This window comes from Salmo salar, chromosome ssa28, assembly GCF_905237065.1.
Source record: "Salmo salar chromosome ssa28, Ssal_v3.1, whole genome shotgun sequence".
In the NCBI taxonomy this organism is placed as follows: Eukaryota; Metazoa; Chordata; class Actinopteri; order Salmoniformes; family Salmonidae; genus Salmo; species Salmo salar.
The window spans coordinates 28,406,837-28,420,775 of NC_059469.1; the positions used below are offsets into that span (position 1 = coordinate 28,406,837).

General features: G+C 42.8%; 1 protein-coding gene across 1 annotated transcript in view; it reads left to right on the top strand.

Moving 5' to 3' along the window:
• The window catches only part of LOC106589815 (CUB and sushi domain-containing protein 1), a 517,802-nt gene that overhangs the window by 340,340 nt on the left and 163,523 nt on the right, over nt 1-13,939 (top strand). Inside the window, exons 21-22 of the mRNA XM_014180185.2 lie at nt 8,512-8,700; nt 9,726-9,895. Coding sequence (XP_014035660.2) covers nt 8,512-8,700; nt 9,726-9,895 — 359 coding nt within the window. The remainder of the gene's footprint in view (nt 1-8,511; nt 8,701-9,725; nt 9,896-13,939) is intronic.

Below are 13,939 nucleotides of genomic sequence, written 5' to 3' on the forward strand. Positions count from 1 at the left end.
TACATTTTAGAATAAGGCTGTAATATAACAAAATGTGGAAAAAGGGGAAGGGTCTGAATACTTTCTGAATGCACTGTATTGTAAATATCCCTCCCATTAGTCTCCTCCATTCATGGATTGATCCACTCTGTGGTTAATGCATTGCTTTTGCGCCCTTCCCCTCCCCACTCAGACCACTCCTAGACAGTCCTAGCAAATGTCTTACTTGAGAAATTGTGTCGTTTTCTGGTAAAATACTTTTTTTTTTTTTTACCATTTTAATGGAAAACTATCACAGTAAGTTACTTAACTGTTACCCAGAAACTATTTGATATTGAGATAAAAATGGCTGCATTGGGCCTTCAAACTTGGTTGCAAAATAATAAACTTGCTCTGCCAATAATATAACAACCCGACTCGAGTACAAAGACAAAAGCACTTCAAACACAGGGCAAAATGCCCATAAACATCTGAGTATGGCAGAGCTATAGTAACAGCATGTTACCTAGACAAACAGCCCTGCATGAGGATTAGGGAATCCTAAATAATAACCCCATTACCAGGGATAAATCATTTATACCTTTACACAGGTAAATTCTCACAGAACAATGATAACACACTTTAAATTTATTGCAATTACCCAATGAACATTCCAGTGGTCAATACTTACATTTACATTTACATTACATTTAAGTCATTTAGCAGACGCTCTTATCCAGAGCGACTTACAAAATGGTGCATTCACCTTATGATATCCAGTGGAACAACCACTTTACAATAGTGCATCTAAATCTTTTAGGGGGGGGGTAGAAGGATTACTTTATCCTATCCTAGGTATTCCTTAAAGAGGTGGGGTTTCAGGTGTCTCCGGAAGGTGGTGATTGACTCAGCTGTCCTGGCGTCGTGAGGGAGCTTGTTACACCATTGGGGTGCCAGAGCAGCGAACAGTTTTGACTGGGCTGAGCGGGAACTGTGCTTCCTCAGAGGTAGGGGGCCAGCAGGCCAGTGGTGGATGAACGCAGTGCCCTTGTTTGGGTGTAGGGCCTGATCAGAGCCTGAAGGTATGGAGGTGCCGTTCCCTTCACAGCTCCGTAGGCAATCACCATGGTCTTGTAGCGGATGCGAGCTTCAACTGGAAGCCAGTGGAGAGAGCGGAGGAGCGGGGTGACGTGAGAGAACTTGGGAAGGTTGAACACCAGACGGGCTGCGGCGTTCTGGATGAGTTGTAGGGGTTTAATGGCACAGGCAGGGAGCCCAGCCAACAGCGAGTTGCAGTAATCCAGACGGGAGATGACAAGTGCCTGGATTAGGACCTGCGCCGCTTCCTGTGTGAGGCAGGGTCGTACTCTGCGAATGTTGTAGAGCATGAACCTACAGGATCGGGTCACCGCCTTGATGTTAGTGGAGAACGACAGGGTGTTGTCCAGGATCACGCCAAGGTTCTTAGCACTCTGGGAGGAGGACACAAGGGAGTTGTCAACCGTGATGGCAAGATCATGGAACGGGCACTTTACTTAACTTTACTTAACACGTTTATGAAAAAAAATACATTATTAGCATAAACATGAACATTTCCAATAAACAATGACAACACCTCAGAGAAACGGGAAAAACCTAATAATGAGAGGCGTGCCTAACGCCTCGATCACACCGACAGCATCTTTACACATAATGTTACGCAGCATCATCTGGGTACTGTATGTGTGTAACAAAAGTTCAACATTCACCTTCTGCTACCATTTCTGTCAAGTCGTCTACACATCCAGTTTGATAAATCCAACATATACATCACGTAGAACGTACTGCAACTGCCTCTGCAAGGCAATGCTGCAAGGCAAATGCAGTGTTCCATTGGAAATTAATGTACTTCTGGTGTACCAAAATGCAATGATGCTGTCGGTGTGATCGAAGCGTAAAGCTGTGGTCTTCACCGGTGAGCTCAAAGTAGGAGCCAGTTCACATTGGTGGTGAGTAGAGAACAGGACAGGTTGGCTTTTACCAAACAGAGGTAATACTAACATTTCAAAAGAAATAATTCTAATTATTACTAGTGATGGGAAACCGAGGCTTTCTGAAGGCTCCGTAGTTTCCCCAAATTGTGCTGAAAAACAGTTCATTACTCGGAGCTTCGTTTTCTGTTATCGCAATACTCATTAGTGACATCTGCTGGTCAGCAATAAATAGCAGTGTGTGAACATCAGATAGATGTTTATTTCTCCAGTGTTTTCATCATAATTCTATGGCGCAGCAGTAAATCGTTAATTTCAGTAGCCTATAAACAGTTGGAGAGTCAGGTTCACATCATGCTTCCATTTTTTGCCTTCATGTTTACTATTTTTCAAAAACTGGCATTATTTTGGATGTTCAACAAAATTAAACAAATGATTTGAACAACAGTGCAGAAAGTGTGGTTTCACATAAAACCATTTTCAAAACAGTGTGCCTTCAACGGAATTCGACCTCATACCCTTACGTCCCTGAATGTTCCATAGTTCCCTACTCTACCTTCTAAACTACCGGTCAAGTGAAACTGTGCAAAATCCTAGCTATATACACTGCTCAAAAAAATAAAGGGAACACTAAAATAACACATCCTAGATCTGAATGAATGAAATAATCTTATTAAATACTTTTATCTTCACATAGTTCAATGTGCTGACAACAAAATCACACAAAAATAATCAATGGAAATCCAATTTATCAACCCATGGAGGTCTGGATTTGGAGTCACACTCAAAATTAAAGTGGAAAACCACACTACAGGCTGATCCAACTTTGATGTAATGTCCATAAAACAAGTCAAAATGAGGCTCAGTAGTGTGTGTGGCCTCCACGTGCCTGTATGACCTCCCTACAATGCCTGGGCATGCTCCTGATGAGGTGGCGGAGGGTCTCCTGAGGGATCTCCTCCCAGACCTGGACTAAAGCATCCGCCAACTCCTGGACAGTCTGTGGTGCAACGTGGCGTTGGTGGATGGAGCGAGACATGATGTCCCAGATGTGCTCAATTGGATTCAGGTCTGGGGAACGGGCGGGCCAGTCCATAGCATCAATGCCTTCCTCTTGCAGGAACTGCTGACACACTCCAGCCACATGAGGTCTAGCATTGTCTTGCATTAGGAGGAACCCAGGGCCAACCGCACCAGCAATATGGTCTCACAAGGGGTCTGAGGATCTCATCTCGGTACCTAATGGCAGTCAGGCTACCTCTGGCGAGCACATAGAGGGCTGTGCGGCCCCCCAAAGAAATGCCACCCCACACCATGACTGACCCACCGCCAAACCGTTCATGCTGGAGGATGTTGCAGGCAGCAGAACGTTCTCCACGGTGTCTCCAGACTCTATCACGTCTGTCACGTGCTCAGTGTGAACCTGCTTTCATCTGTGAAGAGCACAGGGCGCTTGTGGCGAATTTGCCAATCTTGGTGTTCTCTGGCAAATGCCAAACGTCCTGCACGGTGTTGGGCTGTAAGCACAACCCCCACCTGTGGACGTCGGGCCCTCATACCAACCTCATGGAGTCTGTTTCTGACCGTTTGAGCAGACACATGCACATTTGTGGCCTGATGGAGGTCATTTTGCAGGGCTCTGGCAGTGCGGGAACTGGAACTGAGAAGTGGTCTGTGGTCCCCACCTGCAGAATCACTCCTTTATTGGGGGTGTCTTGCTAATTGCCTATAGTTTCCACCTGTTGTCTATTCCATTTGCACAACAGCATGTGAAATTTATAGTCAATCAGTGTTGCTTCCTAAGTGGACAGTTTGATTTCACAGAAGTTTGATTGACTTGGAGTTACATTGTGTTGTTTAATTTTTCCCTTTATTTTTTTGAGCAGTATATATTTGTAAGTATGATGGTCAGTAGAAGTTAGTGTTTGAAATCTGCTTGGACTCAAAGAAAGGACCAGAACCAAGGCTAAATCAGTGGGATCTCGCATTTTGCAACACACGATTTGAAAAAGCATGTGATAAAACGAAGCATTGGACATCATTGATGACGTACTTCTGCGGAAGCGTTACAAAACGCAGCAGTGTGTATATCTACAACCAGTTAGCAATTTTAACATTTCAGAGATTCCTAGTTCCTTCTTGCATGTGAACTCAGCAGAAGTTAGCTGCTTAGGCCACAATCACAATGTTTTGCATTTTGGTACACCAGAAGTACATTCATTTCCAATGAAACACTGCGTTTGCCTTGCTGAGCGTTCTGATGCTTGCGCACCATTTTGCTTAAAACACTGTAGATGAGATTGAGGCATCAGCAATTTCGATACATGCTTTGAAGCTCCGGAATCAAACAAGACCCTTGTACTGACCAGACTTTGATTACAAAACACACGCAGCAGTATTTGAAGGGACAAAGGATAGCATGGTTAGCAAGCAATGTTCATGCTAGCTGAGCATTCTCAGCTCCACCATATGTAATTGTAATGGTAATTGTGTCGATTAGTTTTGGCGGAGTGACATCAGACGATACTTGTAAAAATTTCCATTCTTTAAATCGTACCTATGTTTGTCCTGTGTAAAGTCGTTATTTTCTTTGGGTGCTGCAATCCGTAGTTTTGGTAAAAACGTCATTCAATGTGACTAAATGAATCCACTGTTTTCCAATAAAGTTAGTGACTTCAAACATGCACTACTTTAAGAACTATCAATTATGTCATGCTTACTTTATACCTGTGCTTCTCTTGATTGTTGTCAGTGGGAGTTGGCATCCATAGTTTTTGATTTAAAAAAAAGTACCTTTATGCATCCCCTGACAAAACTAGTAAATATTCCGTGCAATGACGGGTTGCTCCTTATCTGTTATCTGCTCCCTTGGCGGAGGTCGCTTAAAATGTTATTTTAATCCCAAAATATGGATCGCAGCACCCAAAGAAAATAACGCCTTAACACAGGACAAACATAGGTAGGCTACAAGGTATTCATTTAAGACTCTTATGACTCAATGAAGTTGGAGGTATACTCCGCCAAAACTCATCACCACTGACTTCTTAGCTATGCTAGTACCAAACAATTAGTATGTTTGTGTGGGGAGAGGCCCAACACGTCTTGATAACGCAACTGCATATCATCACACATTGTACTTTTCTAAAAACCTCTTAAGGATCGGACCCTTTTTAAAATTTTCGGCCAAAATAACATACCCAAATCTAGCTGCCTGTACTGTAGCTCAGGACTTGAAGCAAGAATATACATATTCTTGATACCATTTGAAAGGAAACACTTTGAAGTTTGTGTAAATGTGAAATTAATGTAGGAGAATATAACACATTAGATCTGGTAAAAGATAATACAAAGAAAAAAACATGCTTTTTTTTCCTTCATCTTTGAAATGCAAGCGAAAGGTCACAATGTATTATTCTAGGTTAGGCGCAATTTCGATTTTGGCCACTAGATGGTATCAGTGTATGAGCAAAGTTTTACACTGATCCAATGAACCATTGCATTTCTGTTCAAAATGTTGTATCAAGTCTGCCCAAATGTGCCTAATTGGTTTATTGATACATTTTCAAGTTCATAACTGTGTACTCTCCTTAAACAATAGCATGGTATTCTTTCACTGTGATAACTACTGTAAATTGGACAGTGCAGTTAGATTAACAAGAATTTAAGCTTTCTGCCTATATCAGATATGTCCTGAGTAATGTTCTTGTTACTTACTGTAAAACTTCATGCTAAGCACATTAGACTACGATATCTCAACTGTCCCGCGGGGGGGACCGATCCTGTAGAGCAGGTATTCCCAAACTGGGAATATGCCAAATAAAAATGTGATAATTCTTTTTATTTTTTTTACTAGAATAATAATATTTATAAAAATATAAACATTTTCAAACAATCCATTTAGATTTTCCAACGGGGCTATACATTTGGGTGAGGTTTTTTTCTCACCTGAGTAGCCTCGTTTCACTGCCAAAAATAAAAATAAACCATCTAATGTTCAGCAAAATAACAACACAATGTCAAATACAGGTAGCCTAGCCAAATAATTAACATCTAATCATATTAACCATTACTCTCTCGCGGGAATCCCACTAACGGTCCGTATGTAGCCAAACGTAGCTGTTGCTCATTCTGTTTGCTTGAAAATGGATAAAGGGTAAAAAAAAAGTAAGGCCCGCGTCCATAGAGACACATACCAGTAGTACTGCTACTACCAGCAGTACTACCTGCACCTGTCGACGACACAAGTTCTTCTGCTTCCACGAGTACATCCAATGCTAGCATCAGTAATTCTACATTTGTTGTTAGCACAGCTAGCATGGACACTAACAGTTGTGAATCTTATGCAGCCAAAGAGCTACTGCCCGCTTACCCGGGAAAGCACCGAAGAACAGACCGGGACGTTGGACCATCGAAGAGGTGCAAATATGATGAGAACTACATTGATTTGGGGTTCACTTATATTGGGAGTAGTGCCTTTCCTTAGCCACAGTGTGTTATAAGATGTGCAAAAGTAATATCTCACAACTCGATGAAACCTTCACTCTTGCGCAAACATTTAGAAACAAAACATGCCAATTTGAAAAATAAGCCACGGGAGTTTTTTGAGCGAGAATTAAGACAACTTTCGAGTAGTAAGACATGTATAAAAGCAGCAGATACCATTAATAAGAAGGGGCTAGAAGTTTCTTATATGGTGAGCTACCGAGTGGCTAGCACAGGCAAGCCTCATACTATTGTGGAGGACTTAATTCTTCCTGCTGCCGCCGATATGGCTGGGACAATACTAGGGGAAAAGGCCAAAAAAACTATACAGACAATGCCTTCATCAAACAATACTGTTTCATGAAGCATCAGTGACATGGCAGGAGATGTTTTGAAACAATTACTGCTTTGCATACAAGCCGGTGAATTCTATGCGTTACAGCTGGATGAGTCAACAGACGTGGCGGGCACAGCTCCTGCTATATGTCTTTTACGTTTATGGGGGGTCAATTAAGGAAGACATCCTCTTCTGCAAACCACTGGAAACAAGGACAACAGGAGAGGATATTTTTTAAGTACTGGACAGCTTTGTGACATCAAATTAACTTTGGTGGTCAGGATGTGTTGTCATCTCTACTGATGGCGCAAAAGCCATGACAGGGAGACATAGTGGAGTGGTAATGCGCGTGCAAGCAGTTGCTCCCGATGCCACTTGGGTACACTGCAGCATCCCCTGAGAGGCTCTGCTGCCAGGGGAATACCTGACAGCTTGAAAGACGTTTTGGACACTACAGTGAAAATTGTTAACTTTGTTAAAGCAAGGCCCCTGAACTCTTGTGTATTTTCTGCACTATGCAATGATATGGGCAGCGACCATACAGAAGTGTGCTGGTTATCAAGGGGCCATAATTTTCACTTGTCTGACCGCTTGCATGATGATGAGTTTCTCACACGACTGGCCTATCTGGGTGATGTTTTTTCTCGCCTGAATGATCTGAATCTAGGATTGCAGGGACTCTCCGCAACTATATTCAATGTGCGGGACAAAATTGAGGCTATGATTAAGAAGTTGGAGCTCTTCTCTATCTGCATTAACAAGGACTATCCTCCATGCCTTGCCTCCAGTCCACTTACCAATATCTGTATAAGAGAGCCTCATCGAAATTGCGACAAGCGGTTCTATGAAAATTGAATTTAATCAGAGGCCACTGCCAGATTTCTGGATTGGGCTGCGCTCAGAGTATCATGCCTTGGCAAATTGCGCTGTTAAGACACTGATGCCCTTTGCAACCACGTACCTATGTGAGAGTGGATTCTCGGCCCTCACTAGCATGAAAACTAAATACAGGCACAGACTGTGGGTGGACTGAGACTGAGACTCTCCAATTCAACCCAACATTGCAGAGTTATGTTCATTCTTTCAAGCACACCCTTCTCATTAACCTGTGGTGAGTTATTCACCATTTTTGATGAACAAATAAAGTATTATATGTAAGATGGCTAAATAAAGAGCAAAATTATTGATTGTTATTATATTATTATTTGTGCCCTGGTCCTATAAGAGTTCTTTGTCACTTCCCACGAGCCGGGTTGTGACAAGAACTCACACTTATTCTTATGTTTAATAAATGTATCGTATAGTTTGTGTGTGGCAGGCTTACAATGATGGCAAAATCTACTTTTGAGAGTGCGCTGACCCTGGTGCTAGAGGGGATACGCAGCTGGAGGTTGAATGTTTGAAGGGGTATAGGACTATTAAAAAGTTTGGGAACCACTGCTGTAGAGGTTACAAGGCACACACATCATGGGCCATATATGAAAAAATGTATTTCAAAATTTAAAAAAACTAAATGATACTACAATCAAATTATAGTAAATCTGCATTTTAGTACTAATGTGGATTTTATTTAGATACTGTTTTTTTTAGCAAAAAGAAGTCTGTTTTGGTACATTTGTTTTCCAGATAACATTATTTAAATGAAGTTGACATTTTGCTTTGATTGCTGCTTTTTTCCAATAGTTTCTTCTTTGGGTCAAAATGACCCCCGTTAAAATATGTTAGCAGTTTGAGGGTTAGGAAACATGTTGGTGTATTCCACAGAGTACAGCCTAGAGCCTTGTGAAGATCCAGGAGTGCCAGCCTACAGTCGGCGAGTTGGGTTCCAGTTTGGGGTGGGGGACTCGCTCATTTTTTCCTGCTTCCCGGGTTATCGTTTGGAGGGGGACCACAAGATCACCTGCCTGGGGGGAGGCCGGAGGGTCTGGAGTGGAGCCCTGCCAAGGTGTGTGGGTAGGTGGACACATGCTTTCATTTCATTTGGACAAACTGAGAATACTTGTACTTTGAAATAACTTGTACTGTACTTTGCCAACGGCAGGAGAAGGAGCTATACTGAGCATACAGTATAATGCAAGTACATGAGCTAGTTTCTAATGATTGATTTACCTACATATTTACCTACATTTCTGAATATTGTCAAATGGTTAACTTACAATCTCAAGAATATTACTCAACTGCTTCCTATTATCAGTTAAGCATGCTTTTATAAGCAGAGCATGAAACCAGGGCAGAGTTAGAAACCACAAATGATCTGGCTGTCATTTTGTCATCCCCTACAAAGAGCCATGTGTTTTCTCATAAAAAGTTCAGTAGAGAAAATTAGGCAATAACCCCACGAGAACTGAACTAGAGTTTAAGCTCACATGGCTCAAGGTCTACAGGCAGAATTTTCTTTTATACCTGAGGTACAACATCAGAATATTAACTACAAGGACATCCAGTCCCAGCACAGCCCAGAGCCTTGGTGACCAACACACACTTAATGCAGAGAGCTGTTCATTAATTCATATTCCCCTCAAGTTTCTGTTGTGGAGATTCATCAAAATTCCAGCAGGGGAAACATCTGATTGGCCCATCAGTGGATAACAGGTCGCAGCTGCTGAAGTATTCTGGGTTCAACCTGCTGAACATTTGTGGTGACCTCTTCTCTTAGGGTTAAACGGCTCCTTTAATGCCCCTATTCAGATTCATAACAGACAGATATGACTTCTCTCACAGGTCTTTTCTCTCTCTCTCTCTCTCTCTCTCTCTCTCTCTCTCTCTCTCTCTCTCTCTCTCTCTCTCTCTCTCGTTGTTTGGAATGAGCAGCGTCTAGTGTGTAGGGAAATATAACAGTTCTCTAAAGATAATCAAGACATTTCTTTCTGACTTTAAACCCAGATTGCCATGAAATGTCTTAATATCATATTCTCTCTCTCTCTCTTGCTTATTTTCTCTCTCACTCTCTCGCTCTCACTTTCTCTCGCTCTGCCTAGCTGAATGTGGAGCCACTACCGTTGGGAGCGAGGGGGTTCTGCTATCACCCAATTACCCATCCAATTATGACAATAACCATGAGTGCATTTACCGCATTGAGACGGAGGCAGGGAAGGGCATCCGTGTCACGGCCACTAACTTCCTGCTCCACGAGGGGGATTACCTCAAGGTGAGTCTCACATCACTCATACACAACACTGGATATTTACTCTGTAGATGTTACATATCAATACATCCCCACGCATAATCTTCTCACTGCAAGGTGTGCAAATAGTTAATAAAGGCCTCAATGTGAGACTTTTTCACTGCAGCATCAACTTTTTGAATGCAGTTATGGTCCAATGTAACCCGTAAGAGACCAGAGGTAGTGACTCAGTCAAATCATGAATTATTAATGCCTTCATTAAAATTACATGATGCCAGAGCTTGAGGCATAGAGAGGCCAATGAGAAAATGTGTATCAAATCTTACAGTAGTGCATAACAACATATAACTGGTTATAAAGTGGCGGAATTGTCCTTTAAAATTCTGTTCAATCTCTTTAAACAGAAAATCGAATCAAATTTTATTGGTCACATGCGCTGAATACAACAGGTGTAGACTTTACAGTGAAATGCTTGCTTACGAGCCCATTCTCAGCAATGCAGAGTTTAAAAAAAGTAAGAAACATTTTCTCAATAAAAAGGAAATAGTAACACAATAAAATAAGGAGACTATATACAAGGAGTTCCGTTACCAAGTCAATGTGCAGGGGTACGAGGTAATTGAGGTAATACAGTACATGTGGGTAGGGGTAAAAGTGACCCCTAGGCAATCAGGATATATAATAAACAGTAGCAGCAGTGTGTGTGTGTGTGTGTGTGTGTGTGTGTGTGTGTGTGTGTGTGTGTGTGTGTGTGTGTGTGTGTGTGTGTGTGTGTGTGTGTGTGTGTGTGTGTGGTGTCAATATGCTTGTGTGTGAGCGTATGTATTGTGTGTGTATGTTGGAGTGTCAGTGTACAGTAGTATGTGTGAGTGTGTGGGTAGAGTCTAGTGAGTGTGCATAGAGCAGGTGCAGGAGAGTCAGTGCAAAACAATTAAGATAAATAAAGAAATAATAAAGGGTGTCAATGTAAATAGTCAGGGTAGCCATTTTGTTAACTGTTCAGCAGCCTTATGGCTTGGGGGTAAAAGCTGTTCAGGTGCCTTTTGGTCCCAGACTTGGCGCTTAGGTACCCCTTGCCGTGCGGTAGCAGAGAGAACAGTCTATGACTTGGGTGGCTGGAGTCTTTGACAATTTTTAAGGTCTTCCTCTGACATCGCCTGGTATACAGGTCCTGGATGGCAGTGATGTACTGGGCCATACGCACTACCCTCTGTAACGCCTTGCGGTCGGCTGCTGAGCACTTACCAGTCAAGATCCTCTCAATGCTGCAGCTGTATAACTTTTTCAGGGGGTATAGGCGGTGTCATGCCCTCTTCACGACTGTATTAGTGTGTTTGGACCATGATAGGTCCTTAGTGATGTGGACACCGAGGAACTTGAAGCTCTCGACCCGCTCCACTACAGCCCCGTCGATATGTATGGCGGCATGTTCGGCCCTCTGTTTCCTGTAGTCCATGATAAGCATCTTTGTCTTGCCCACGTTAAGGGAGAGGTTGTTGTCCTGGCACCACAGTGCCAGGTCTCTGACCTCCTTCCTATAGGCTGTCTCGTCGTCGGTGATCAGCCCTACCATCGTCGTGTCTTCGGCACTTAATGATGGTGTTGGATTCATGTGTGGCCACGCAGTCTCGGGTGAACAAGGAGTACAGGGGGGGACTCTCACCACCTGCGGGCGGCCCGTCAGGAAGTCCAGGATCCAGTTGCAGAGGAAGGTGCATGATGAGCTTGGATGACGAGCTTGATGATGAGCTTGGTGATGAGCTTTGATGTCACTATGGTGTTCAACGCTAAGCTGTAGTTAATGAACAGCATTCTCACGTAGGTGTTCCTTTTCTCATGGTGGGAAAGTGCCGTGTGGAGTGCAATAGAGATTGCGTCATCTGTGGATCTGTTTGGGCGGTATGCGAATTGGAGTGGGTCCAAAGTTTCTGGGTTGATGGTGTTGACGTGAGCCATGACCAACCTTTCAAAGCATTTCATGGCTAAAGACGTGAGTGCTATGGGGCGGTAGTCATTTAGACTGGTTACCTTGGCGTTCGTCGCCACAGGGACTATGTTAAAAACATGTAGGTATTACAGACTGGGTTAGAGAGAGGTTGGAAATGTCAGTGAAGACACTTGCCGGCAAGTCAGCGCATTCTCTGAGTAATCCGTCTGGCCCTGCGACCTTGTGAATGTTAACCATGGTTCAGTGTTGCTTGCCTCGAAGCGAGCATAGAAGAGATATACAGTTGAAGTCGGAAGTTTACATACACCTTAGCCAAATACATTTAAACTCAGTTTTTCACAATTCCTGACATTTAATCCTAGTAAAAATTCCCTGTCTTAGGTCAGTTAGGATCACCACTTTATTTTAAGAATGTGAAATATCAGAATAATAGTAGAGAGAATTATTTATTTCAGCTTGTATTTCATTCATCACATTCCCAGTGGGTCAGAAGGTTACATACACTCAATTAGTATTTGGTAGCATTGCCTTTAAATTGTTTAACTTGAGGTAAACCTTTCGGGTAGCCTTCCACAAGCTTCACACAATAAGTTGGGTGAATTTTGGCCCATTCCTCCTGACAGAGCTGGTGTAACTGAGTCAGGTTTGTAGGCCTCCTTGCTTGCACACGCTTTTTCAGTTCTGCCCTCAAATATTCTATAGAATTGAGGACAGGGCTTTGTGATGGCTACTCCAATACCTTGACTTTGTTGTCCTTAAGCCATTTTGCCACAACTTTGGAAGTATGCTTGAGGTCATTGTCCATTTGGAAGACCCATTTGCGACCAAGCTTTAACTTCCTGACTGGTCTATTGAGATGTTGCTTCAATATATCCACATAATTTTCCTGCCTCATGATGCCATCTATTTTGTGAAGTGCACCATTCCCTCGTGCAGCAAAGCACCCCCACAACATGATGTGCCACCCCCGTGCTTCACAGTTGGGATGGTGTTCTTCAGCATCCCCCTTTTCCTCCAAACATAATGATGGTCATTAGGGCCAAACAGTTCTATTTTTGTTTCATCAGACCAGAGGACATTTCTCCAAAAAGTATGATCTTTGTCCCCATGTGCAGTTGCAAACCATAGTCTGGCTTTTTTATGGCGGTTTTGGAGCAGTGGCTTCTTCCTTGCTGAATGGCCTTTCAGGTTATGTTGATATAGGACTCCTTTTAGTGTGGATATAGATACTTTTGTACCTGTTTCCTCCAGCATCTTCACAATGTCCTTTGCTGTTGTTCTGGGATTGATTTGCACTTTTCACACCAAAGTACGTTCATCTCTAGGAGACAGAATGCGTCTCCTTCCTGAGCGGTGTGATGGCTGCGTGGTCCCATGGTGTTTATACTTGCGTACTATTGTTTGTACAGATGAATGTGGTACCTTCAGGTATTTGGAAATTGCTCCCAAGGATGAACCAGACTTGTGGAGGTCTACAATTTTTTTCTGAGGTCTCGGCTGATTTCTTTTGATTTTCCCATGATGTCAAGCAAAGAGGCACTGAGTTTGAAGGTAGGCCTTGAAATACATCCACAGGTACACCTCCAATTGACTCAAATGATGTCAATTAGCCTATCAGAAGCCTCTAAAGCCATGACATAATTTTCTGTAGTTTTCCAAGCTGTTTAAAGTTACAGTCAACTTAGTGTATGTAAACTTCTGACCCACTGGAATTCAATTGTTGGAAAAATTACTTGTGTCATGCACAAAGTAGATGTCCTAACCGACTTGCCAAAACTATAGTTTGTCAACAAGAAATTTGTGGAGTGGTTGAAAAAGTTTTAATGACTCCAACCTAAGTGTATGTAAACTTCCGACTTCAATTGTAACTCGTCTGGTAGCCTTGCATCACTGGACAGATCTCGGCTGTGTTTCCCTTTGTAATCCGTGATAGTTTGCAAGGCCTGCCACATCCGATGAGCGTCAGAGCGGGTGTAGTAGGATTTGATCTTAGTCCTGTATTGAAACTTTCACTGTTTGATGGTTCGTCGGAGGGAGTAGCGGGATTTCTTATAAGTGTCCGGATTAGTGTCCTGCTCCTTGAAAGCAGCAGCTCTGGCCTCTAGATCAGTATGGATGTT